The sequence below is a fragment of the Lytechinus variegatus genome, chromosome 11, assembly GCF_018143015.1.
Source record: "Lytechinus variegatus isolate NC3 chromosome 11, Lvar_3.0, whole genome shotgun sequence".
NCBI classification, from domain to species: Eukaryota; Metazoa; Echinodermata; class Echinoidea; order Temnopleuroida; family Toxopneustidae; genus Lytechinus; species Lytechinus variegatus.
The window spans coordinates 21,956,506-21,983,111 of record NC_054750.1 but is presented as its reverse complement, the minus strand read 5'-3'; the positions used below and the strand labels follow the sequence as shown (position 1 = coordinate 21,983,111).

At 38.4% G+C, this 26,606-nt stretch overlaps 1 protein-coding gene across 1 annotated transcript in view; it reads left to right on the top strand.

Moving 5' to 3' along the window:
* The first annotated feature begins 421 nt into the window (after positions 1-421).
* The window catches only part of LOC121423606 (ubiquitin-protein ligase E3C-like), a 31,110-nt gene continuing 4,925 nt past the window's right edge, over positions 422-26,606 (top strand). Inside the window, exons 1-16 of the mRNA XM_041618989.1 lie at positions 422-589; positions 3,784-3,881; positions 4,397-4,450; positions 5,309-5,518; positions 6,367-6,479; positions 7,872-8,023; positions 8,885-9,035; positions 9,811-10,049; positions 16,007-16,155; positions 17,003-17,184; positions 17,560-17,646; positions 20,343-20,497; positions 21,728-21,951; positions 22,466-22,570; positions 23,283-23,456; positions 24,288-24,429. Coding sequence (XP_041474923.1) covers positions 3,816-3,881; positions 4,397-4,450; positions 5,309-5,518; positions 6,367-6,479; positions 7,872-8,023; positions 8,885-9,035; positions 9,811-10,049; positions 16,007-16,155; positions 17,003-17,184; positions 17,560-17,646; positions 20,343-20,497; positions 21,728-21,951; positions 22,466-22,570; positions 23,283-23,456; positions 24,288-24,429 — 2,203 coding nt within the window. The 5' untranslated portion in view covers positions 422-589; positions 3,784-3,815. The remainder of the gene's footprint in view (positions 590-3,783; positions 3,882-4,396; positions 4,451-5,308; positions 5,519-6,366; positions 6,480-7,871; positions 8,024-8,884; positions 9,036-9,810; positions 10,050-16,006; positions 16,156-17,002; positions 17,185-17,559; positions 17,647-20,342; positions 20,498-21,727; positions 21,952-22,465; positions 22,571-23,282; positions 23,457-24,287; positions 24,430-26,606) is intronic.

Here is a 26,606-nt window from a genome sequence, read left to right as displayed (position 1 = left end):
ATTATGTTGTGCTGAGAAAAAAATTACACTTGTATATACTTTTTTATTGGAATGTGGAAATCAATACATCAAATAAAATTTTTGTTATAAAAATGTCTAAATTTTTTGCTCGCTCGCTTCACTTTTTTCGCAACGTCTTAATTTTAAGCGATATGCCATATTCAGCACCCTCACAATTGTTGGCTCATTACGCCACTGTCCATTCTTTCTCTTTGGTCTGCAAATCCAAAAGAATTGAAAAACAAGAACAGACTGTTTTACACCTCCGCAAGCCACCCCCCCCCGAAAATAACCCGGAAGCGGAAGTGAATGATCGCAGCTGAGCTGAGCTAGCATAGAGTTATATAATTAGTACGTATTTAACTCTATGGTCGCTAGCTAGCGCCGTCTATGGGCGCGCGCGGGAGCTCGCGCCAGTTGTCGTCCGCGCGCGAGGCCGAGGGGTCATCAGCTGTCGAATTTCCTAATCATTAATTTGCACTGCACATAGAGAATTCGAGAAAGGGTCAGGAAAAGGAACACGATCCACAAAAGAATTGTATTTAAAGAACTCGTGGAACAGCGAAGTATCTATAGCAGTACATGAAAGGTATTGTAAGATTTATTCTGTACGGTTTAAGATTACGTTTGAAATGAGCGTTAAATCTCAAAATTTGTTTCGGCAAGCCGTCTTGATTCTTGTCTTGTCTGTGTGACTGCTGCAGATGCAGTGGCCTGTGGTGAGCAAATCAAATTAATACTATAATAGGCCTACATGTAGGGCTAGGCCCTATGCAATTTTTTTATTATGATGGGGGACCTAAACTTTAAGCTATGCACTTTGTTTTCAAACAAAAACTGTCCCAATTTCAATATTTCAACAAATTAGACTATATTTCAATAATTTGTGGCAAACAGTAAAGATGAAAAGATCATTAACCAAGAAAAAAAATAACGCAAAACTAGTCTAGGCTATCATTCGTGCTAGATCTATTCTAGGCCTAGGCTAGAGTCTATATGAAAATCCCGCCGTGTTTTCCGAACACCCCTTGATTTTGCCGCCCGATGTAGAAGGGGTCCTAAAGCTAACGCACTCGATTTATCATGCAAAAAATATTTCCTGTGGCTGTGCCTCAATTTCTAAAATATATTTGGTCAGTTCCCCCATGTCTGCGCAGTCTCCCAAGTCTGCGCACCCGCGTATCTGCACGATTCTAGTAAAAGAAGATACGCAACGGGCACAAACTTTACACATGCAATACATAGGCAGGTATTCTTGACTCACCGCAGGCAGAGAGTTGTCATCAATGGAAAATCATCACAATGTCAATGGTTACCTGTTAGAAGTGGTGTGCCTCAAGGTAGTGTTCTCGGACCGATGGTCTTTGTTGTGTTCATCAATGATCTGCCTGAGGTAGTAAGCAGTATCGTAAAGATATACGCTGATGACACCAAACTGTTCAGAGAGATCAGAATGGAGGAGGACTGTGACAGGCTGCAAGCTGACTTAGACAACTTAGCTAAGTGGTCCAAGAAGTGGCAGCTTCAGTTCAATACAGCAAAGTGCAGATACCTCCATCTTGGTCATCAAAATTCCCATCATCAGTATCATCTAGATGGAGATATGCTGGAGGAAGTTTCAGAGGAAAGAGACTTGGGAGTCATCATGGACTCTCAACTGAAATTCCACTCCCAAGTAGCCAGTGCAGTCTTGAAAGCAAACGACGAACCTTTGTGCATAGAGACAAAGACAACATCAAGAGGTTATACAAGTCACTTGTGAGACCAATTCTGGAATATGCAAATGGGATATGGTACCCAAGATATACCTCTGACCTGAAGGCTATTGAGAAAGTCCAGCGGCGAGCAACCAAGCTAGTACCAACCCTGAAGGAAATGGACTATGGCAGAAGGCTACGTGCAATGAAATTACCTTCCATCAAGTACAGACTACGAAGAGGTGACATGATTCAAGTCTATAAGATAATCCACGGCATTGATGATGTGAATAGAGACCTGTTCTTCACATCAGCTTCCACTCAAGCAACCCGTGGTCATCCTTACAAGCTTTTTCTGAAAAGGAGTAGGTTGAGTGTGAGGCAAAACACCTTCAGTGTTAGAGTGGTGAGCGACTGGAATTCTTTGCCTGCTGAAGTAGTCACAGCATCAACAGTCAATCACTTCAAAACAAAACTAGACAAGTTTTGGTCTGCATGGCATTATGCTCATGCATGGGATTAGTACTAGTCACTGCATTGGCACAGCAAAGGACAAATAGCACAGATAGCGATTTATCCAAGCTAGGAAGACAACGTACAGTACAAGATAGACCTGGAAACTTGACTGCAGACACAACTGTATTTTTCCAGTAGATGCGGTATAAAGGTATAAAGGTATTCATTAAAAAATCCGACTCAAAATGGTGGAAAAATAATGAATTCAGGGCATTTCATGTGACGGCCTCAAAACCTTCAATCTGAAAATGACTGCCCGAGGTTTTTTCAAGAAAATCTTATATTTTCTTTCATTTTTTAATGAGAAATTTGGTACACTTACTCTTAATAATGTAAGGAACACTATTAACCAAAAGATTTTGTGAAATAAGAAGAAATTCATGTTAAATCTTAACTCAAATTGTTAGGTGCGCAGACTTGGGGCCCACCATCATTCAAATTATTAGGCCTAGAGGATAAAATGAAATTAAAGCGAATATAACTCCAAAATTCCAAACAGTTGTTGGTTTTCTCTGCATTAGAGATTTACTGCAGCCTCTGTAGAAAAAATTGAATAGGAATCGTTCGTCACTCTGCAGTCACAGTTCCACACACAGAGTGCGCATTTGCCATTAAAAGTGCATGCGCGATGAGTGGTGCGTAGCTATGACCCGCGCAGCTTAGGACCTCCTACCATACACCCAGAATGAGTGCGTTCAGGAACCTGTGACAAACTTATGCTCGTCAACGAGAAGAAAAAACAGTGTTAAAATTTTTCCAATCGAATGTTTGGGAAAAGTGGCTTCATATCTTATGGCAAGTCTCGTACCAAAATTCAATTTGATTTAAAATTTCTAGACTTTGCGCACAATTTCACCCTATCCCATGTAGCCAGGAGGCTTCTAGAGAGTAAAATTCATTTACTAACGTAAGCTTACTCTCATACGAAGCCAGGTCTTCCTGGTAATTGACCCACACGACGGAAGCCAAAACCTGAAACTTTCACCCCCGAGATTTCTCCGTTCTAAAAGATTTAGCCCTAAATCATGAACATGGGATAAAACTTCATGTCCGACATTTCTACACCCTCGTTGTTATTTTTTGAACAAAAATTCATCAAAAAAATGAGAAAAATATTGTGAAAAGATGGAAGAGACTTGCCCGATGTTTACGCCGCCATCTTGCTTCCTATTGTTCATCGCCAACGTTACAGATGCGTGCGTTACTCTTAGTGCTGGTGTTTCGCATGACGCATAACTGCAGCATCTATGGAGGAAAGGGTGAGCTACCACACCCTCTTCTATTACTCCTTAATTCCCTTTTTTGACAGAGAAAACAAGACGTGTGAATGAAAGTTGACATTTGAAGAAAACAACACGAACGTGATTGTCTGAATTTTTTTAGATATACAAAAGTAATTAAGAAAATCAATTGCAGATTTATTTTAGATCAACATGTCCAATGTTCACATCATCAAAGATGAATGAGAGTTTCTCACTGGATGCATCATTTTGAATCAAACAAAAAGTCAGTATTTCAAGACTAATTTTAACTTTACTGTTTGTGACATCAATCATCTCTTTTTTTTCAGATTTGTCGTGCTGATTGAAGCATAGTAACACCATGTTTAGCTTCGAAGGGGAGTTTAGGAGGAAGCCAGTGGTTTCAATGAGAGGAGCAAGTAAAAAGGTCAGTATATAATGTACTAGTAATTCTTCCACGAATAATATATCAGAATTTTTTCTTTGATTCCAAAGAAAAAAATTCCCTTTTTACAAAATGTTTTCAGCATTTGAAATTGCTTGTCTTCTGCACAAAATCAGGCCTGTGCCAGCCTTTTTGCTGCACCTGTTGCCCACGCACAAAGCTTTGCAATCATAGTTAAAGAATATCTTTGCGATTTCTTGCATTGACCACATTTTGCAATCAAACATAAAAATCAAGTGTAGGATCAATCGCTTACCTTTGTGTTGGTGGAACTGGAATTTGCCCAATGTGATTGGAATAATTATTACAGTGTGATGCTGAATTTGTAATTTTGGTCTTGAAATAAAGAAATGGGGTTTTAAGGAAAATTGTTCAGATTCATCAAAAAGATTTTAACTTGAGGGATGAAAATGCATGAAGATTGAAGAATGTTTAGAAATTCATCAAAATCACTTAGGAGGAATATACGATTTATTTACATTTCCTTTATTTTTCAGGAAATGACATCATCACTGCTGCAGAGAAACCAAGAGGAAAGACGAAAGAGAGAGGTATTCCCTAACTTCATGTGATATTTTAGGGTATACTTTGCAGGGCCTAAATCAATAGTGTAATCCAAGGCCTTGTGTGGCCTTTTGATTGAGCTAAAAAAAATAATCCCTTTTCATATTTGTGTGCCCTTTTTATATTCCTGACTTGTTGTGTAGTACGAAAATGCAATCTTTTGTAATGGGCCTTGCCCTAAAAATTAAAAAAATGCCTTTTTTGAGGTCTTACCAGGGGCCCGTTGCATAAAACTTTTTACCTGAAAAAACTCCGGTTGTTTTTACCAGAGTTTTTGCCCTGTGTTAACGTCAATGGCAGAAATCAGACTAACTTTAGTTTTCAGTTTTTACCAGAGTTTTCTCAGGTAAAAAGTCTTATGCAACAGGCCCCAGGTCATACATACCTGAGTAATTGAAAATATGAACAACCCAAGTCTATCTCTCGGCCAAATTGAGATAATTGGAGTTACTTAATGTATCAAAGAGCCCATCTTAACTTTAATATGCAGTTTGCCAAGGTGAATGAAAAAAAAATCCTCATTGGGCATTCACAAAAATCTTCTTGTTATTCCTGATTTACTGAAAATTAACTGGAATTGGGTTGTTCTTATGTTTATATCATCAGTAAAACATTTAGGATTTTCTATGGATGTGTTATTATGCATATGTCTGTTAAACATTTTTTTGAAATGTTTTACTGCATGTGTGTTATTCCATTTTGAATATGTATTGTCATTGTGTTTTTTTTATGTTTATATATTTAAAAAAAAAGAAAAAAAGCCCTCTTAATTTTCCTTAAACAGTATCATCATGACTTTGATGCTCGAAGGTTTCAAAATCTTTCTCTCCTTTTTCTTTTCATAGGCGGTTAGGAATCGACTAAGAAGTGCCATCAAAATACAGTCCTTTGTGCGGGGCGCCATCTGTAGACGGAAGCTGATGCGAGCCTACAGAGCGAAATGGGAAGACATGGTGAAGTCTGTCCAGCAAGACCATATTGAAAGCCAGACTCTTGATGCACTTCTCAGGCTTCTCATTCGATTTTACAATGAACGAGAAGATGTTCAGAGATTGGTAAGTGCTCAGAAAATGAGGAGTATTTCTGAACAGGGGGACCAATAATAAGAAGCTTTGTGATCGATCACACAGTTGATTTGTACAAAAACTTGAATATATATACATGTATAATGATAAATGTCATCAAGTATAAAAATCAGCCCTACCATCAAGCGTTAAACTTTGTGTTACCTGGTCGTGGAGCCCGTTCATAAAGAGTTACAACCGTTGTGACTTTGCCATTCTGGCAACTACCATGGTACCCTTGATTTTGATTGGCTGCTGAACCCTGTTACCATGGTAGTTGCAAGAATGGCAAAGTTACAACAGTTGTAACTCTTTATTAAACAGGCCCCTAATCCTGCAGATTGTGCTATGTGTTGAATCAAGTAGAAGTTTACAGGGCTTTCTGGAGGCAAATTTCCCTTTACCCGTTTATTCATTTATTTTGTGTTTGCCTGTGGTAAGAAAATTGACAGGAGATTTCTGGGGGGCTACACATTGTTGATATACCACTTTGTCTAATTCCCTGTATCCATATTTTACTAGAAAATTTGCAGCAATTGATTTTGGCAGATAGCTATGCGATACCATGAAAAATATTCCCTTTTGTCCATTTCTTTTGTTTGTGTGATAAGAAAGTGCAGAGTTGCCAACCCTTGCAGAATATCAATGAGATGTGTTCTGATGTAAATTCAATTTGTTTACTTCCAGCAAAAAACTTTTGTTAACATGTTTTGTCTTGTAAGAAAACATTTGGTTCAGCCGTTTTGGTTATTCACATTGTAATTTCTTATCTGATTGATATTCCGTAACGAGTGGCATTTCTGAAAGTGACCTTATTAATTTTTTTTAAAATCCTACAGACCTGGTTGTGCCAGACTTTATTGAAACACAGAGAGAAGAGTATCAGCCTATTGAAGCTACAGCATCAGACCTGGCTCTATCAGACCATGCATATTCTTAGGCTTTGCTGTCGGTAAGTCATCTGCCATATACACGTAACACCTGGTTGCAGTATACAGAATAAACTTGAAACATAAATACTGTTCTGGTACCCTCCAGCTTTAAAGAAAATTTGTGAGTGCAAAATTTCAAAATTGGAAAAATGTTATTAGGGTTGAATGATTTGATTTAACTTGATTTCATTTGATTTATTGTGCAATAAACATAAGTTAGTCAATCATATGAATTCAGCTTTATCAATCATCGTCATCGTCTAGTCATTCTGACTTACCATTTAATCAGAGGGTCGTAGGTATAAATCCCAGGCATGCCATTAAATTTCTTTCAACAAAAATTCATCTACCTTGTGCTGCACTCAACCCAGGTATTGTATAGGAGTACCTGGCTGGAATGTTTTTCATACCTTGAAATGCTTTTAAGCTACAGCATGGCTAGCCTTTTTATATCCAGGGTATTGATATCAACAGTGCCTTGAGCACTACAGATTGGTTACATCTGTAGCAGTAGTAGTAGAAGTAGTAGTTAGTAGTAGAAGTAGTAGTAGTAGTAGTAGCAGTAGTAGTAGCGCTGGCAGTACTAGCAGGAGTAGTAGTAGTACAGCGTGCGACACTGGTGCTGGTCCGACAGTCCCTGACCAGTAAAAATTGCTGTCGGGCCAGAAAATTTTCAGAAATAGCCAGATTTACTGGTCTGACATGACCATTAAAAAATGTATCAAACTGATACAAATGATATTTTCTCCTCTTTCTTGAATTGTAAAAATGGCTGTGGCATCTTAATTTCTTTAAAAAATGGCTTTCCAAAAATGGAGGAATGGCTGTCATGAATTACATGTATGTTCTGTGTGTGTGTGAACTATTGTTAGTTTTTTTGGGGGGGGGTGGGGGGGGGCAATATAACAAAAGACAGCAAAATAAACTTTTTTCGAATGTTTTTCTTTATATTGGGGGACAAGTAAATTTTAGGTTAGGACCAGTAAAAAATAAACTGGGTATCTAATTGTCCGACATCAACAGGTTGGACCAGTAGAAAAAAAGGGGTAGTGTGGAACCCTGACTGTAGTAGTAGTAGTAGTAGTAGGAGAAGTAGTAGTAGGAGTAGTAGTAGTAGCAGTAGTAGTAGTAGCAGCAGCAGCAGTAGCAGCAGCAGCAGTAGTAATTGTAGTAGTAGTAGCAGCAGCAGCAGCAGTAGTAGCAGTAGTAGTAGTAGTAGTAGTAGCAGTAGTAGTAGTAGTAGTAGTAGTAGTTGTAGTAGCAGCAGCAGTAGTAGTAGTAGTAGTAGTAGTAGTAGTAGTAGCAGTAGTAGTAGTAGTAGTAGTAGTAGTAGTAGTAGTAGTAGTAGTAGTAATTCACGTCTTCTGTGTCAATCACTGTTTTGCCCCTTTTTGTTTTGTCTTATCGTTCAGTCTCCTGGAAGCACCCTCTTCCATCCCAATCACAATGCCCCTCCGAATGCTTGAAGTCTTTACGGATGTTACTACCTACACAAAGAATGGAATAGCCCTGGATGATGCAATAAAAACTGTTGCAGCCCTACAGATGTACCTGGTGCAAAATGGTACAGTATCTTGAAAAGCTTATTGTAAACTCAATTTCCTTTACAATATCAAACATCTTTTTTATAAATTGAATCAAGGTACTGGTAATCATCTCACTATGGCGACATTTCACCAATTATCAATTGACTTCTTCGAGCGAATGACGATCCCAATGAAAGAAATTTACAGTTCCTTGATTTCATTTATCACATTAAGGCCGATTAGATAAATTTACTTTACATTATAGTTTTTTAATATCTTCACAATTCAAATTTTGAATGATGATGATCTTCAGAATTATCGAACTGAAAATTTTATAAAACAAACAGTGGTTTTCTGTTAAATTGAAATTAAGTTAAACATAATAATAATAATAATAATATAGGGTATGTATATTGCGCACATATCCACCCTGTTAGGTGCTCGAGGCGCTCCTATATTACCCGGGTAAGCTAGGCCTGTGTATATATATTTTTTGTATGGTTCAGATTTTCCTGAAAGGAGATGCATAAGAAAAAAAAATTGTCGCTAATTATGTTCCCCCTTTGCATAAATGAACTTCCATCCAAGTTTTGTTAGAAAATTTTGATCCAGATTTAAAAGAGAACCAATATTAATTTTTGGAAAATATCCGCTTTGGCTTGGAAACACCCAATGGGCATATTGCATACAAGAGAAGAAAGTAATCATGATCCTGCACGTCAGAGGCGGTGGAACGTCAGGCTTATGCAATGAAAGTGGAGGGGCATGTATTGTTTGGCAGACATAAGGTGCCCCTGCACTTTCCATTTTTCCGAGCCTGACGTTCCGCTGCCTCTGCTGCATGTGCAGTAGAAGAGATGAAATATATAATTTGATCTGTTTTTTTTTTTCCTAAACAGGTTATTACAAGAATCTAAGGCGTTTTATCAATGAGAGACTGCCTCCTGGAATCGATGTATCTCATCCACCGCCAATAGCTCAAACCAGTCTTGACCTAACCTTAAGACCTCTCAAGGTCACAGGTCAATATCCAGCCTACAAGGGTCAAAGGTCAGTAATTGGGAAAGATTATAAGGTGTAGTGCCCTATGTCTGTGCCATGTCAAATGACTCTACAACTGTCCAATATCATTTTGTATCCCCAATGTGTATGATAAACTTGGTGTAAACTGTTAATGTACTGTAGATTTTGAAGTGTAATGCTTTGGAACTGTCTGAATGTCTTTTCCTTTAGCCAAAATTGCTACAAATCCCATGTAACTGATCATTGGTCATCTGTTCCAAGTTTTGGTTTTGATTGATATATAGCTATTGATAGCCATCATGACTTTTTGAGTTTTGTTAAATCCTATTTTCACAATTACCTTGGTTGCAGCAAACACTGATTTTATGATAAAGTCTGTAAAACTATTCAATTGTCACCATATAACTGTAGATCTAGATCTGGTGCAGCTACATAAACCAAAGAGCTTAAAAACCATCCCACTGATGATCACCGACACAGATTAACACACTTGGGACAGACTAAATCTGGCTGAAATGCCATGCTTATTTTGCTGATTTCTCAGTAATTACACATTTGATTGAGAATCTTTTGGTGCATATTTCTTTATTATACTTACAGACACTTGGGTGTTCATTTCATTGGATTCTGCATGATGTCAAATTGATTTGATATTGTCAACACAACCTGGTATTTATCTTAAAAGCTTGTGTGCAAATGTTTAAGCCTCTCTGGCTGCCAATGAAAAGTCGATAAAAAACATTACCAAGAGTAGTAACATGGGATTTATGTAAATCTTAACACAATTCTTTGCACCCTACAGAAATATAGCTTTGTGTTCCTTATGCCAAGAATTACTATGTCGTCAGTCTACTGATCAAATCAGCGAGTTCCTTATCCCTGCCTTGGCCCAGAGAGAGGGTGGTATACCGCCTGAACAGCTCCTTGAAGCCCTCTTACCATCACTGACCAATAATACTGATGAACACAATGCACAGTTAGGGGTGGAGCCATCGCCTTGGTTACTCTATGCTGTTATGACCATAGTAGGACCTTATGTCGGTGAGTTTGGAGAATTTGTATTTTATATCAATCAAATCTGAATGAACATTTGAATATTCCTTGGAAGTGCCATCTCTCTAGAAACATTTTATTCTTAGGCACAATAGTCAAAATTTATTATCTTTCTCACAATTCCTTAGGGAGCAACATACATGCGTATACAGTGTTGCTCAAAAGTTTGTGAATCCCACCAGAAAATGAACATATGTGTCAGAAATTTAGTTGTGAAGTCAGATGTTAAAATATTACATTCAATAGGGTACCGAAGCGATGACATCAGCCTGGTTCTAAACAAATGAAACGGGGGCCGTTTCATAAAGCTGTTCGTAAGTTAGGAGCGATTTTATTTGATTGGTGATCCTTTTCTCAAGAATGAAGATCCATACTTGGACTAACAATGTTGTTCTTATGTCTTTATTATATTTAAAGACGTGTGCGTGTAAAAAGCACTTATCTATTTCACACCCTTTTTACTTTTTTGACTGAAATTTGTATTTTACCCTTAAAAAGTACTTTTTGTTTCAAAGTTGAAATGTAGTGGGGTTAGGGGTTATACAATGGATCATTAATACATGGCACCACCACAATGTCTGACTCATTCATTATTGGCCTGAGGGTGGTGGTGAGGGTGATGGCTCAACTTGCCCCTATGCTCAACTTACCCTGCCTTCCCCTACAATTGTGTTAGTGTAGCTTCCAGCTTCCGCTTCCAAAGCTCAGTGCATTCAAGGTAGTAATCCTCTTGGGTATCCAATTACATTATATAGAAATATCCATGGTTTGTTAAATTCATTGAACTGATTGCTTAATGGCACTGGGCAACCCTGTTAAAAGCCTATGAGATTTACAGAATTCAGAAGTCAACAGGTTAGACAAGGTTCCTCTGTGATATGATACATCATGCTCTCAATTGCTTAGTTTGTGTTTTGCTTCCTTATTAGGGGCTAAGTATTTTATTTCGTAATTCTCCTGGAGAAATTACAGGAGATCCCGCCCGCGCATGCGCAGTCATTACGTTCGCAGCATTGATTTGGCAGTCATATTCCGCCATTTGGGGTAAGATAAAAATTGCTTTTTCTTCCCCTTCTTCGAGTTGGTTGCTGGAAATTATGCGCTAGAGCTCTTTTCTATTACAACCTCCTTCTGATATCGACATTGGGTTCGAGTTGGAGTACTTCATGACAAAAAATACGATTATGAATCGTGATTTCTTGAATGTGGGTACCAGCCCGCCGGCGACTCAGTCGCAGCGGAGTGCGGTTTCTCCACCGGGCCAGACGCCGGCGAAGCCGGGCGCAGGGACCCGTTCCACGAGCCAGCAACCAGCGTCGCATCAACAGTCTTCGTATTCGACTTCGTCGAATACAGTTATAGATAACTTCATGATAAAGGAGATATGATTGAATCTCCGTCGGGCTTTTCGGGCATAGGTACCGATATGGCACTATTGAAAGCCAAGCCCAATAAAATTGTCAAAAACATAAAGATAAAGGAGATATTAAATCTCCGTCGGGCTCTTCGGGCATAGGAACCGATATGACACCAACAAAGCCAAGCCCAAAAAGAATAAACCTTCCCCTCAACTTCAAACTCTGAGTTTGAGGAGAGACTAAATTAGAATCGCTTTTGACTGAAGCACTGGAGAACCAGGCTTTTCAGAACCAGTCAGGGAGCCAGTTACTCCCCAGGCATAGGTCAGCCATTATCAAGATAGTATTCTGAGGCTGTCTTTTTACGATGATAATAATGGTTATGATGATCAGAATTCTTAAATACAGTTCCACGCAGGTCAGGTCCATGTGACCAATGTCAATGATGACAATTCACAAGCTCCAGATTTCGAGAGTGGGGAAGGTGAATGTGATGTGGGCCAATTAAGGCCCAGGCATACCGGCATTAGCCGCTTAAGTTTGCCCAGCCCCAAGAGAAGGGGCACGGCAATTGATAACCTTGGTCGATATGCCAAGAGTTAATGCTCCCATTTGGGACAAACTAAAACAAGTAGGCCTAACTAGACAAAGAAACCTGCAACTACAAAAAATTCAACGTTCACTAACCAGAGGTTTGACAGCATTCATGCAATCTTTAGACCCAGAGAATATTTCTGAAGCTCAACAAGATTGCCTCGCTTTGCTCAGCAATACCAATTTTGAGCTAAATTGCACAAGGAAACGTCTTATCAGACCTGATATGAATATGAAATTTACACCATTGTGCAAATCTTCCCAAGTGGGCAAGTTCTTATTTGGAGATGATCTTGCTAAGCAAGTGAAAGACCTGAGTGGGCAGCTGCAGGGATGATGAGAGGCTTAATTGAAGGACAAGCAATTCAAGTCTCACACATATCACCCATATGCTAGGAATAAAACCAGTACTCGTGAATCTGGATGGGCTCAATCAGCCCAACATGATTTGTGGTCAGGCAACCAGAGGGTCCTTTTTTAGGGCATCCCCAGTGGAAACGACACAAGAACAAGGGTCATGACCAGTGGCAGAACCCAGGCTCGCAGAGCAGAATGCCTCTCAACAGCCCCTTTCCCCCCAAAGCAGGGTGCATCTTGGAAGAAAACAAAGTAACTACTTCTACTGAAGAGACAAGTTAACTCAATGATTATTCAAAGTTTCCTATTGGTGGCCGAATGAGGCATTTTGTAAACAATTGGAAAATATTACTTCTGATCACGTTGTCTTATCAGCTGTTGAAGGGTAAATTAGAGTTTGAAAATTTATCTATTAAACCATACCGTTCACTACCCCACACTGTTTTCATATCAGAACAGTTGAAGTAATTCAAATCAAGAAATTATACACTTACTTGAGGAAAAGGTGATTGAACAATGCTCCCATAAGAATGGAGAGTTCGTGTCCAACATTTTTATTCGGCCCAAGAAAAATACTGGGCTAATTAAGAGTTATTCTGGATCTTTCTGACCTGAAAAAGTATGGCTGTCAGCATTTTAAGATGGATAGCATACATACAGCAACACAATGTCAGAAAATTTGTTTTCTTGCCTCAGTGGACCTCCGGGATGCTTACTTTTCGGTCCCAGTTCACCCTTCAGATAGAAAGTACTTAAGATTTATTTGGCAAGACACGCTTTTTCAATTTACATGTTTACCAAATGGTTTGAGTACTGCACCACGGCTCTTTACCAAAATTTTGAAACCAGTGTTTGCCACACTGCACCAAGCAAACCACATCTTAGTGGGTTATCATGACAACACCATCATTATTGGTAACAATAAGGCCCAAGTACAGAAGGCAATTGATGCCACGGTTGGCCTTTTATCAGAGCTTAGGTTTATTATTCACCCTGATAAGTCGGTACTCAAACCATTACAGGAAATTACTTTCCTTGGATTGGCCCTTAATTCAGTGAATATGTCCATTACACTCCCTTCTGACAAGGTAAATGAAGTTAAAAAGTGTTGCCTATAGGCCTCCTCCAAACTAACTTGCCTAGTATTAGAGCAGTCTCCAGAACAATTGGGAAAATTGTACCATCATTCCCTGCTGTCCAATATGGCCCTCTTTTCTATCGGGCTTTGGAATTTGACAAAATTGTAGCACTGAAAATTAACAAAGGTCATTTTGATAGACCCATTCAACTCTCGCAGGCAGCTCGGTACGATCTTGAATGGTGGATAGCAAACCTGCACATTGTATACTCGTCTTTGAGAGTAAAGAACCGGACCTGGAGTTGTACTCCGATGCAAGCTGTTCGGAATGGGAAACTACATGTATAGAGCTAAATTCTAGTAAATTAAAGGTGGGCGATGGAATGCCGAGGAGCTTGTCAAAGCTCAGAATAGTGAGATTGATTATCTTGAATTACTGGCAGCCTTTTTCGGACTAAAGTCCTTTTGTACATCTATGAAAAATACCATATCCTACTACGCATAGATCATGTAGTTGTAATGAAATTGCAAATGCAATCTGTAAATGGTGTTTAGAGAGAAATATTTGGCTGTCTATTTCTTATATTCCAGGCAAGCTAAATGTAGTAGCTGACAAGCTGTCTCGTAAATTCAATGATAGGACAGAGTGGACACTGGATAAACAAGCTTTTAACCAATATGCTCCTTACTTTGGCTCACCAGATATTGACTTATCTGCATCTCGAATAAATAATCAATTGCCTAGGTATGTCTCTTGGCAACCCGATCCTAGTGCATTCTTGGTTGATACATTTTTTTTCTAAACTGGGCCAAGTTGAATTTTTATGTCTTCCCACGTATTTTGTCTCATGCCAAGTTGCTTGCAGAAATTTCTGAATGACAAGGATATACGGGCTTACTAGTTGTCCCATATTGGCCCTCACAATTTCGGTTTTCCTTGCTCCAAATTATAGGGAAACCTGTAGAATTCAAGAGGAGGAAAGGGTTACTAACTTTACCCTTCTCAAATTTCACCCCTTTTGAGATCACATTGATCTATTATGTTGTAGGATCTCCGGAAACATTTCAAGAGACTGAATAAAAAGACCACGGAGATCATAAGGTCTTCACGGAGAGACTCTACTAAAAATCAATAATAATAATAATGCTCAATTCTTGTAAAGCGCATATAGCATAGCATGTCCCTATGCGCTGTATCTACATAAGAAAATGGAAAAACTTTATTTAGACAAAGGTTGGAGTTATGTTCAATCATCAAGACATTAATTGGAGTTCTTTACAAGTTTATATGAACACCGAGCTGGTTATAGTACCTTGAACACTACAGAAGCACCTTGTCTAAATTTTTAGTTTTAGATGGTCCTTTAACAGTGGGAACTCATTCATTAGTGCACCACTTTATGAAAGGAACCTTTCAACTTCGACCACCCAAACCCAGGTACACTAACATATCTGGGATGTTAAATTAGTGTTGAACCATTTAAGGAAGCCAGCACCCGAGAGAACCCTTAGCCTCAAGCTCTTGAGCCTGAAAATTGTCACCCTCTTGGCACTAACCTCAGCGCAGCGGGTGCAGTCGCTTCATCAGTTAAACATTGAGCATATGACTCTTAAGGATACTAGTAGTGGAGCTACGTTTTGCTTTGGTCAACTACTGAACAAGACAGACCAGGGCATATGAAGATATGACATTGGAAGCTTATACCCTCTAGATAAGCGAATGTGTGTTCTTGATTATCTAAAACTTTATATTCGAAGAACAGAACGTCTGAGTGGATCATAAAAAGTTCCTTTTCATCAGCGTTCAGAAGCCTCATGTGAGGATAAGTTAATTTATATCAAACCATTTCCCTTTGGAAACGAGTAAATCTAGCTGCAGCTGGGGTAGACACTGATTTCTATAAGGCGCAATCCACGAGGGCTGCGTCGGTGTCAGAAGCTGAGAGGGCAGAAGTTTCCATCGCTGCTATTATCTCAGACAGGCTGGATGGACTAATGAGAAAACTTTTAACAACTCTATCATACGCTTTGGATCAGAAAAGTGACTTCTCGGCCTCCTTGTTAGGCAGTGCCTCATACTCGGTTGTAGAGGTTATGTTGTGTTCACACCAGGGTTGTGACTTGGTGTAATTTTGGTATCAAATATGCCTCCTGAGCTTTGAAATCTCCTGTAATTTCTCCAGGAGAATTACGAAATAAAATAGAAAGATTAAATGAGAACAAAGTTTGAAATTTAATATTTATTTTATGAATAATTTGGAGGGAGAGATTACAGGCCCCCCACTCCCTCCCATTACTCAAGGGCAAAATTAGCTCTAACTTGTTCTCATCTTAGTTTAATCTTTCTTGCTGTTTTATCAGGAGTCATATTTGATGCTTTGAATGATGACTGCGCATGCGCGGGCGGGATCTCCTGTAATCTCTCCCTCCAAATTACTCATAAAATAAATATTAAATTTCAAACTTTGTTCTCATTTAATCTTTCTATTATATGACAACCAAAAAGTTTATGATCATTGTTTAAATTTCCCTCTAAGGTCAGACAGAACGTACTTTAGATCAGTTCCCTTCGGACCTTGTGATCCGATATCTACTTCTTCTGAAGATTCTCTTACCAACGTTACCGAGCGCTGAGAGGCTTCATCATATGCTTGCTGCTGATGAAGATTCTGATATGGAGGAGGATGATGTGAGGGATGTCGTAGAGGTGAGAACTATGGAACAATCGGTTTGAGATATTGTCGCTGAGATGCTAAAACGTATCTTGAAATTCAACAATTTAACGGTTCCATGATATTTGCTCTGGCGACAATTGCTGTGATGGAACAAACATAAATTCTAACCTCCAAAACTAGATAAACCCTAATCCTTATCTTCACATTATTCTGAACCAAAAACTCAATTGAAATCCTAACTCTAACTGTATGCCCACTGAGATATTAAGACTGGAGCAAATGTTGTAGGAGCAAATGCAGTATCACCAAGAAAACAATTTTGGCAGCTAGAAAAAGCTGTATTTTTTAAGTATGGCAGCGGTGGCAACTCGTAAATTTTAGAAAACAGTTTCCTAAATTCCTGTAAAGAACTATAAAGAACAATTAAACGGTTCAATGATATTTGATCTGGCGACAAATGCTCTGATGGAAAGTCTGCACGTTGAGCCAAATATAATATCTAACCTCCAATACTAGATAAACCCTAAACCTTATCTTCACATTACTCTTAACCGAAAGCTCTATTACAATCCTAAGTCTAATCATGTATCCACTGAGATATTAAGACTGGAAAATGCCGTATCACCAAAAACAATTTTGTCAGCTAGAAAAAGCTGTATTTTGTAGTATGGAAATGGTGGCAACCTGTAATTTCTAGAATACAGCCTCCTAGATTCATGTAGATAACTGTTCCTAGGCAAAAGAAGGTTGTTTTGTATATCAACTCTAAAATCAAGCTCTTTCCGAGATCTGAAAATACCCCTTTTCAGTGCCAGCTCACATTTGTTTTGAAGTTCCAAGAAACAATAAAAGTGTAGTTTCTCTTATCTTTTTTTTCAGTTTGGAAGTGCTTCTACCATCTCGGAGATACGCGAGCAGTGTGTAAGACAGGTCAACTCTCAAGCTCATGTCCAATGTCTGATTGCAACAACTACGCAGGGCAATGTACCAGCCTTGACAGCTCTTTGTACTTTATGCCATTCGTTAATGGTGGATCATAAACTTCATGTACCAAGAACAAGGTAAAACGCCATGTAAACCCCTATAAGGTGTTAGAGAACAATTCATCAGTGGCAGTGGTGGTGCAACGCAGAGTTATTGCATCAATGTAAGCAGCATCAGTAGAAGTCAATTTGACCTGTTTTATCATTTTTTTTTCCATATTTACATAAAGAAGCTGCATAATTAACACCTTGTGATGTAAATCTTGATACTGATTATTCCTTGTAAAATAGGATAGTAACAAATATTCTGCCACAGTGTTTCGAAATCCGTCCTGTATTTAAGTCAAATTGATGTATTTTGTTGACGTTATTATGCATATTTGCAATTCTTAAGAGAATTACTTGTACTTCCCTTTTAATGAGAACTACTTGTACTTCCCTTTAAATCCGTAGGTTGCTGTACTCTCTTGCAATAAACAAGTCATTTTTGAGACATCTCTGGATTACATTGAGGAATGTATCATCTGTGTCAGTAACAGGGTGAGTATGCTGATCTATAATTACGATGAATCAAAGATTTCACCGTAATGGTACTGTGTGTGCCTTGGAATATAATATTTTGTGTACATACAGAATTTGCATTCGACTTCTACATGAAATCATGTTTATGAACTGACATGCACTTTACAGACTGTCATTTTGGAACTCTATTGCCGGGCATCACAAATTTGGTCCCAAAAGGTGTGTGAGACGTAAAAAGTAAGCAAGGGGTGCGATGGTGGAGGGAGAGAGGGGTGGGCTAATTACACCCTCCCTCCCAAGCCAGATAGGGTTATGCTTGATTTAGTATTGAACTTAAGTTTCTTCCAATGCCCCCTACAATCATTATGAGGTAGTGGTGATGAAACTTGGTAATAGTATGCAGTGCTTAGAATCAATATATTAAAGCGACCTTACATTGACAAATCATGTGGAAATCAAGGCTAATCTCAGAACAGAGAAGGGATTCAAGTCTTTCACTCGCATGCCTGGGACTGTGTTATGTAATAGACGCCGGCATGTCTGGGAGGTCTAATATAGGAGAGCAATAGTTAGTAACCAACCAACCAGAAGTAAACTGTGTTTTACTTTGAAACATGTAGCTTCACAGAGGTTATTTATATTGGTTTAGCAATCAAGAGACCTGCTAGGAGTCTAGGAATTGGGATTGTTGGAAAATAGAACTGCGACGACCCGAAGTAAATAACCATCACGAGTTCAGTCAAATTTGTGTTGTCCGAATTTTTATCACATTAGTCCGACAGGCGCTCATGACGGATGGATTATATTAAGCAAGTCAATTGGCCTTTTGCAAATTTCGTATTGATTCAATTTCCCCATGATTTGTCAATTGCAGGGCACTTTAAGCTCTACCATATTAGTAGCTCATATTACAGTATGTCCCTGTGGGCTGTAAGAAATAATTAATCAAATTTAGGTAGGGATTGACTTAAGGAGAATAATGCATGCTCCTGTACTTCTTCACATTAATATGCAGGCATGAGATTTCTCCGCGGATCGGCGGATTTCCGCGGATTTTGAAATTGTAAAAAAAAAAATGAAAAAAATGAAAAAGCAAAAAAAAAAAATTGTGTTGTTTCTTGCCGCGTCCTCTTCCCTCTTTGATTGCAGCATCAATTTTCTTGATATTAACTATTTCTATGGCTGCTGAATAGCGAAAAAAATTCACAAGATTACTCTGGGATCTCTCTCGCAACTTCAAAAACAATTGCAAAGTCCGATATCGACGTAATTGCGAGAAAGAAAAAAAATCTGATTTGGTTTTTCATTGGAATTTTGAAGATACCATCATAAATTAGCAAGGAAATAAAGTTTGCAAACTCGGATAAGATCACGGATATCTTCATTTTTAGTGCATTTTCGGGGTTCCCGCTTACTGAATCTGAACTAATCCGTCGCGTGCTTTGGAAATATGGCGCAGATAAATCAATTTTAATGACATAATATGTATTTCAGCGTGTTTTTTGGGTGAGTGATAACGCCTGTACTTAGATGTGTGTTACTGTGATTGTCTGTGTGCTTGTGACTCTGTTGGGTGAACTGCATGTGTGCTACGATGGTGTGATTGACCGTGCTGGCGTGACGTGAATTTGTGAAATGCATTAAATTTTCTGGCGAGTTTTCTAATGTCAGGAGGCAATGCATCGAATATTCAATGAGGGATTTTATATTCAGTATTAATTGTAAAAATGAATTAAAAGCTCCCTGGGTTATGCAGCTGGCAGCTTTCTGCATGCACGTGTGTATACATTTGTTTACATTGAATGCAAGTGATATGGACGTACAGCGTTTTCGAGTTGGATTATCGTGGATTTTACAAGAATTTGTAGGGTGTGTGGTGTAATTTCTTCAACTACAAAATGAAGACTGTTGAGAAGAATGACCCTCGTGTTAGTGATATTGACAAGGATGTCTCCAACAAGTTCAAATGGCAGTGGTTGGACCATGAAGTTGAGCTTGCAAAGTCAGCTACGGTGACTATATTTATCTACAAAATAACCTCTTCAAAACAGTAAAATTTGATTGTAGAATGCATCGAAATGGGGTTTTGCATACCTTAAATTCCAAAATTTTCCCAACACACCCTCCCCCAGGAGGGCCATGAAGTTCCTCTCTTTTTCAAATTTCTCTGTCTCATGCCTGATATGGTGCTCCGAAGTGATGGCATTGTAAAAAAAAAACACTTGATTTGATACTACATTTTGGCATAGCATGATAAAAATGTCTACTACCCCCCCCAAAAAAATATATATATATATGATGGGAATCAGTCTGTAGGGCCCAAAAGGCAATGTTCCACAGAGTACCTATCTATCCCTTTTGAGAACAGTGTAAAATGGCTCAGTTCCAAGCAGCTATGGACTGGGCCAATTTACATTGTTTTCAGTGGCACCTGTTTGGGCCACCATGAACGGATTCACGTCAAACTTTGTACATGGATTTTTTTCATCATACTCTATTGAAATCAAGTAAGCACTGGCCCCTTATTCTGGGAATCGACATTGAACTTTGTGACTAAAGAGAAATTTATCTGAAAATGCAAAAAAATGGAATGGGACACTTCTTGCTATCTTCTTTTACTCTTTTGTACTTTTTCTTTGACGTACGGTCACATCCAACCTGTTGTCCAAATGAAGTCTAATTTAGATTTTCCACTGATTCTTAATGATCTACAGGTCACGTATCCCATTGCTACAAACGATATCTAGAGGGATTGATCTTCCATCGACTGACATCAATCGTATCATCCCACTTCTATCCGTCTTCTGCTCTCTGTTTGGTCATCTCCTGATGTCTCTCCATGACTCAGAGTTCTATGGTGATGATGCAGGTATGATATTGAATAAAAGAAGTATACAAGAATTCAAAGATTTAGGACCTATCAAGTGGATCATAAAACGGCCATTTTTTTATAATCAGGTTGTATATCAGGCAGCTCATGTTGAATAATATACAAATATTCAATGTTGATGAGTGCAATCGTTCCGAATATTGCATGGGTGTGCAAGTTGAAACAGTCCATTCAACGACGTGAAGCGGAGTTGAATAGACCGTTTCGACTGGCAACAAATGTAATATTCGGAAATTCACACGAATACAACATTGAATATTTGTTTTATACAACACCGATTGCTAACAGTTTAGACTAGATCTAGATAGGCTAGATCTATAGGTCTAGTCTATGACTAACGCGCGTTGGGTCTTATTTTGCTTATAGTCGACTATAGCACGGCTAGCATATCTTAGCGTGCTAGCATATCTTAGCGTGCTATAGCTGATTCCTCTGTATGTCATGTGATACGCTTTCATCCAATCAGCTGTCAAGGATCTATCCATGTGTTGTATAACATCGTCACACGCACCATGAACCGTCCTCTCTGCGCAGATACAGTGCGCTATCGCGCCTCGCGATTTCACTACGAACCGTCCTCTCTGTTACGATGCCAAATGTGGAATAAATAATTCACTTCAAGAAAATGTAAAGATATGGGATGAAACTTTGGAACCTGAACTTTTAAACGAAGACACCGGTAAACAATTTGCTTTCCTTGTAGGTGCACTTATTGCAGGTTTTAAAAAGGCTTTTCTTTAAATGCGTTTTCTGCAAAACTAACTTTCGCATCAAAGTGCGCAAAGAGGATGGTTCGTGGTGCGTGCGACGACATGAAATAGCTGTTTCTAACTCACTATGTGGGCACCTAGGGGAATTGTGACTGCATCATTACATATGATTTAAAGGCTTGGTCTCACTGCACTTATGGATGCAGATCGGATGTAAAACAGAAATCTTGCCATCCGTTGGAAAACGTTATGTATCCATGGTGTACTCTTTGCATACGTGTTTCATACGCTCTGAGTCCATCGAGCATCTGTCCACTGATTTATTGTTCGCTTATAGTGTCCATTGTCTGGAGCGGATGAAAACTGACGGAGCCACCCCAAATCTTGCTTGTCCACTGTATCCATTATGAATAAGTTTTCTGTCCTTCGGCCAGTGGGACCAGGGCTTAATCTCATCTAATTAGATCATGTCCTTTCAATTCATTAATACAAATGACAGATACGAATCGGAACAGTCTGATGCCCTTCTCACGTGACGAGCTGGTCCAAATGAGCATGGCTCTACGAAACACCTGCCTGGGAATGGTAGAGCTGGCCTACCCCGAGACTACCCCATCGGTCACTTCTGACTACTCCCTAGCCATGGCCAGTATAGGGGTCAGACAAAGGGTTGACCCTAAGAAAGCAGAAAAGGTCATGGCAACATGGCTTCATGTCTTTAAGGTGAGTCTAAATAAGAGATAACTGAAGCAATGATGTCAGAAAATTTGGGGTATTTATTTCATTGTTTTTTATACCATACATGTATCTTTGCGTGGCATGATGAAAAAAATCCACACATTTTACCAAAATGTCAAGAGCCCGTCCATGGTGGCCAGGCCTACCCCCCCCCCATAGACAGAGACCAAGCTCACCCCCCCCCCCTTGACAGCGTAATAAGCTATTGTGGAACAATCATGCGCAAATCCCACAACTCTTGTCTAAAGCACTATCTGTGTATCAAATCCAGCAAATTGTAGGCTCTCAATACAAGTCCTTTACACATCTGTCATACCCATCTGAATGCTATTTGTGTTGTTGACTTTGGTTCTGATCTCAGACCAGGTTTGAAATATATAAGATTGAATCTGAAATAGAATAAAGCTTTTTTGATACAAAAAAGAATCTGAATTAGGAAGGGTTGTGATATTGGTTGGGATCATTCATCTTTTGATTTCCTGTCTTTTTTCTTTGTCAGGTAACAACTCAACTAATAAAGCAGCTCCACTCTCGTGACATCAGACGCTCTTTCTGCCCACTCAACCATTGGCTCGCTCCAAATGTACATGTCTTAACTGAAAGGGTATGTGAGTTTATTAATAAGTTCATGTTATTTCTAAGGAGACTTCATTCCAAAACACGCTTCCCAAGAAAGAATAAAACCTGATGGAGATTAGGATTTTAGATTTATATTAAAGATTCATATATATTAACGTTGATCAGGGGAGTGTTTTATTACAGGATATGTCAGACATTTAACCCCGGCAAGTCTCATTCTATTCGACAGTTACATGCCAACAGTTTGTCTCAGCCAATGAAAATCACGCAAAGTTATCGGAACAACTTGTCATACAAAAATGTTTATGAATTGCTCCTCAGGGTCTCCTTAAGACATATGATAGCAATCAAGAAGCTAAATGGTCATGGCTAATCATATTCATTGATGTATCTGCCCTTTGTTCAGTACACTGAACAGGAACCAATCAGTATTGTAAAGATCATATTTGCAAATCCATCACAAAGCTCTGTGACATAGGCCCCTGATTAGAGTTTAAGTATTTTGAGAAAGAAAAATTGAATGTGTGGCATATTTTAGATCTGGCGTTTACTAAGACTTAAATTTGTAATCGTGTAATCTAATTGATTTAGATCATGGCCTACATGTTCAAGGCTTGTCGCATCAATACCATTAGAGAAGCAGTAAAGAGTTTCATTGATAATAGATAATAGACCTCCACAAATAAAAAATACTCCAATCAATGATCCTTTCATCCATGTATCTCAACTTTCAATAGTCACGAGGGGTCAGGGGTCATGGAGGAAGGATGTACCGGCCAAGGAGACTGCAGCTGTTGGCCCAGCCCAACCCAGAGGATGAAGAAGGTCCTCCACCGTCCACCCACATGGCTAGACGACTTGTCATCCTGGCCGAGATGCCCTTTGTGATACCCTTTGAAGAAAGAGTTCAGGTAAGATTTCCTTCTTTGAGAAACGTTCCGTAATATTTTCATACAAGACCAAAAAAAATGTCAGTAATGTTCACTGGTATAATGTATAACCTGGGCCTCATAATATAAAATCATAGTCATTGATCGTGGGACTGACTTATATAATTGTGGGACTGTTTCAAAGGTCATAAGTATGAAAATATGTTAATGACTAATCAAAATGATGTGTATTACATGTTTATAATATATTGATGGGGATTCTTGTTATTTGACGAACCATCGTCATCTCAAAACCATGATTGGTCGTTATACTTTTCTCACAACTGCTCATCATTTTTGCTGAATAATGAAAAACAAAAAAAATCGTATGAATAATGGAATATTGAACTGTTATTATTTGTAATAATGAATTTATGAATAATGAGCCTGCACCTATGAATGTTTTAATAGACATATGGCACAATATAAATGCTGTTGATCATTATCATCATCACATGTCAAAATCAACCTGTTAGACAACACTATGTCATATTATAATTCATGATATTGGCCTATGACAAGATACATGCTGAGATTAACCTTGATCCCAGCCATGGAATAATTTCCTTCAGCAAGAAATCAATTCAATTTGCTGCAGTCAACCCAGGTGAGGAAAATGGGTATCAGCAGGAAGTAATTCCTATAAGAGCTGTAAGCACTTGAATCGAAAGCCTAGCTTAGCTTGGGTAATGCAGGAGCGCCTTGAGCACCTAACAGGGTGGATATTTGCGCTATATGAATACCTGATGTCATTATATTATTATTATGAAGGATATTTCCCCTTTAGTACCATAAAATGTTGCCTTGTTTCAGGTATTTCGAGACTGGGTATTGGCCGATAAGCAGGATTCTCAGGGGGAGTTTGCTGGTTTTTTACCGGGTAAGGCCATCGACATCATCATCAGGAGAAACTACATCTATGAAGATGCCTATGATAGGCTTAGACCAGAGAATGGTGAGTTCTTCTGTCTCCTACATTCTTCTTATTCTTCTGGAAGTCTCATGGAAGGTTTATGAGGTTGATAGAATTATATTTATTGTCAAAATGAAATGAATGGAAATTTGCCTTCGAACTATTTTGAACATCAATTGTCGTATCAAATTACAAGTGCTGTGAAGATTGCGTTCCATAGACTGTTGCATATGTTTAAGGATGAATTCAGACTTTCATTAAAGAAGGGACACCGAGAGTGCACCAATTTTTCGCGCCTAAATGACAGAATTGTCTCAAAACAAACTTGACAAGAAGGAAATATATATATATACTCATACCTATTAAACGTCTGCTACTGGCAGTTTCACAATCTGACTTGAGGCGATTTTCAGGCAGACTGACGTTATTGGCTATTTGTGTGGTGCGGCGGGTCAATTTGATGCTTCGGTGGTTTCCGGTTTGGTCTCGTTCGGTGTCTGCACTTTGAAATCAGTTCCGACCTTTTGTTTAGTGAGTTTCTGTTATTATGGACACTTTCCTCTGGGCAAAGATTGCACAAGCCATGTTTTCTTTGGTTTGATTAGACTTTTTTTGATGTCCCAAGTAAGCGTAGATTCAATGTTCTTTTCCTTCAGATTCCATATGTATTTTGAGAGTTGAGTTTCGTTCCGGTATCTTTCATGCTTAAATGATTTGATGTGGTTTCTGTATCTATCTTTGAATGTCCCCCCCCCCCGCAAGCCCGAAGTAATGTTTCTCCTTGTTGCCATGTCGGATCGTCGCCTTGTATACCAGAGCTGTCTGCATACACTTTCCTTTAAATGGACATTGGTTTTTTTGCCGACAGTTACATTTTGGCTTATTTTCCGCTCGTGGGTTCGATTGTTTGACAACTTTTTGGTTGTGGGTTTTTATTATGGTATCCATATTTTTCATGCAACTGTAGCTAACCTTTATTGTGTTCTTGTTGAATATTTGGTTCAATTTATGTCCCTTGGGGAAGTGCTTCATTATAAGCAGACGTTTTAAATAGGTATGAGTAAATGCTCTGCTTTATATAGCATTGAGCACTTAGCACAATCATCGGCATCTACACATCATCGGCATCTACACATCTAAGGATAAATATATATATATATGAGATATTTGATTTGATTTATTGTTTTCTTGTGCATTCATAACATTCATATATAATACATTTTTCATTACATAACAAACATAATATATTGGTTGGGGACGAGGGGGGGTGGCATGAATCATGAAGAAAAAATGGACTAGATAAAAAGGCATTCTAAACAAATATGATCGGCTTCTAAATAGTTTTGATTTCTTATGAGATGGTTGGCACAACGCACATATCTGAATCCATTCCATAGCTCAACTCTTCCTTGTACATGTGAAACTGTGGTCATTGAAACTTATCATCATTCATTCATTCAAAAGCTTCTTTCAATTCTGCAAATATGAAATTTGTAATAGAATATGATTTTTTCTTTATTCTGTGGAATAAATAAGAAAGAAAGAAAGTAAAGAGGAACATGATTAGTTATTTTATGTAATGAAATACACATTTCACTGTATTCATTTATATATTAAAATGTACAGAAGATTAGTAAAAGCTGTTTTCGTCAATGACAAAAATGAAATAAAAATCACAATACGATCGTGAACATCAATTTTATCAAATGAAATAAAACCAGACTAAAGAGATAATATTGTTGAGGCAGTTTATAGTGAGTAGATACTATTTAGTAATTGTTACTACATAAAGGATTATGTATAATGATATAAAATGTTGATGTACAATTGGACATGTCTATGAATACTGCCTGATATTTTCTCAGATGTTAAAAAGTAAAGAACAAAGATATCTCAATCCCAGTTTTATACAATATATAACATATCAAATAGAGGTTAAACTGTGACCTGCATTCCTCTTTGTTTACAACTTAATAGTATATTTCACTGGCACCATCAACATACTTGCTTGTCAGTTTCATCCTGTCTTGGAGTAGATTTCACCATTTGATTGACAGGTGGAATGTTGAATCAACATCTGCTTGTTGATTTCAGGCTTTCAAAATTCATCCCTAGTAAATTGCATCCTGTGGTTAATTGACATTTATGTCTTTGTAGATTATGATTGAAGTCTTCATTGAAGGTGACTGTCAAGGAGGTGCAATTGGAACTTGTTGGGA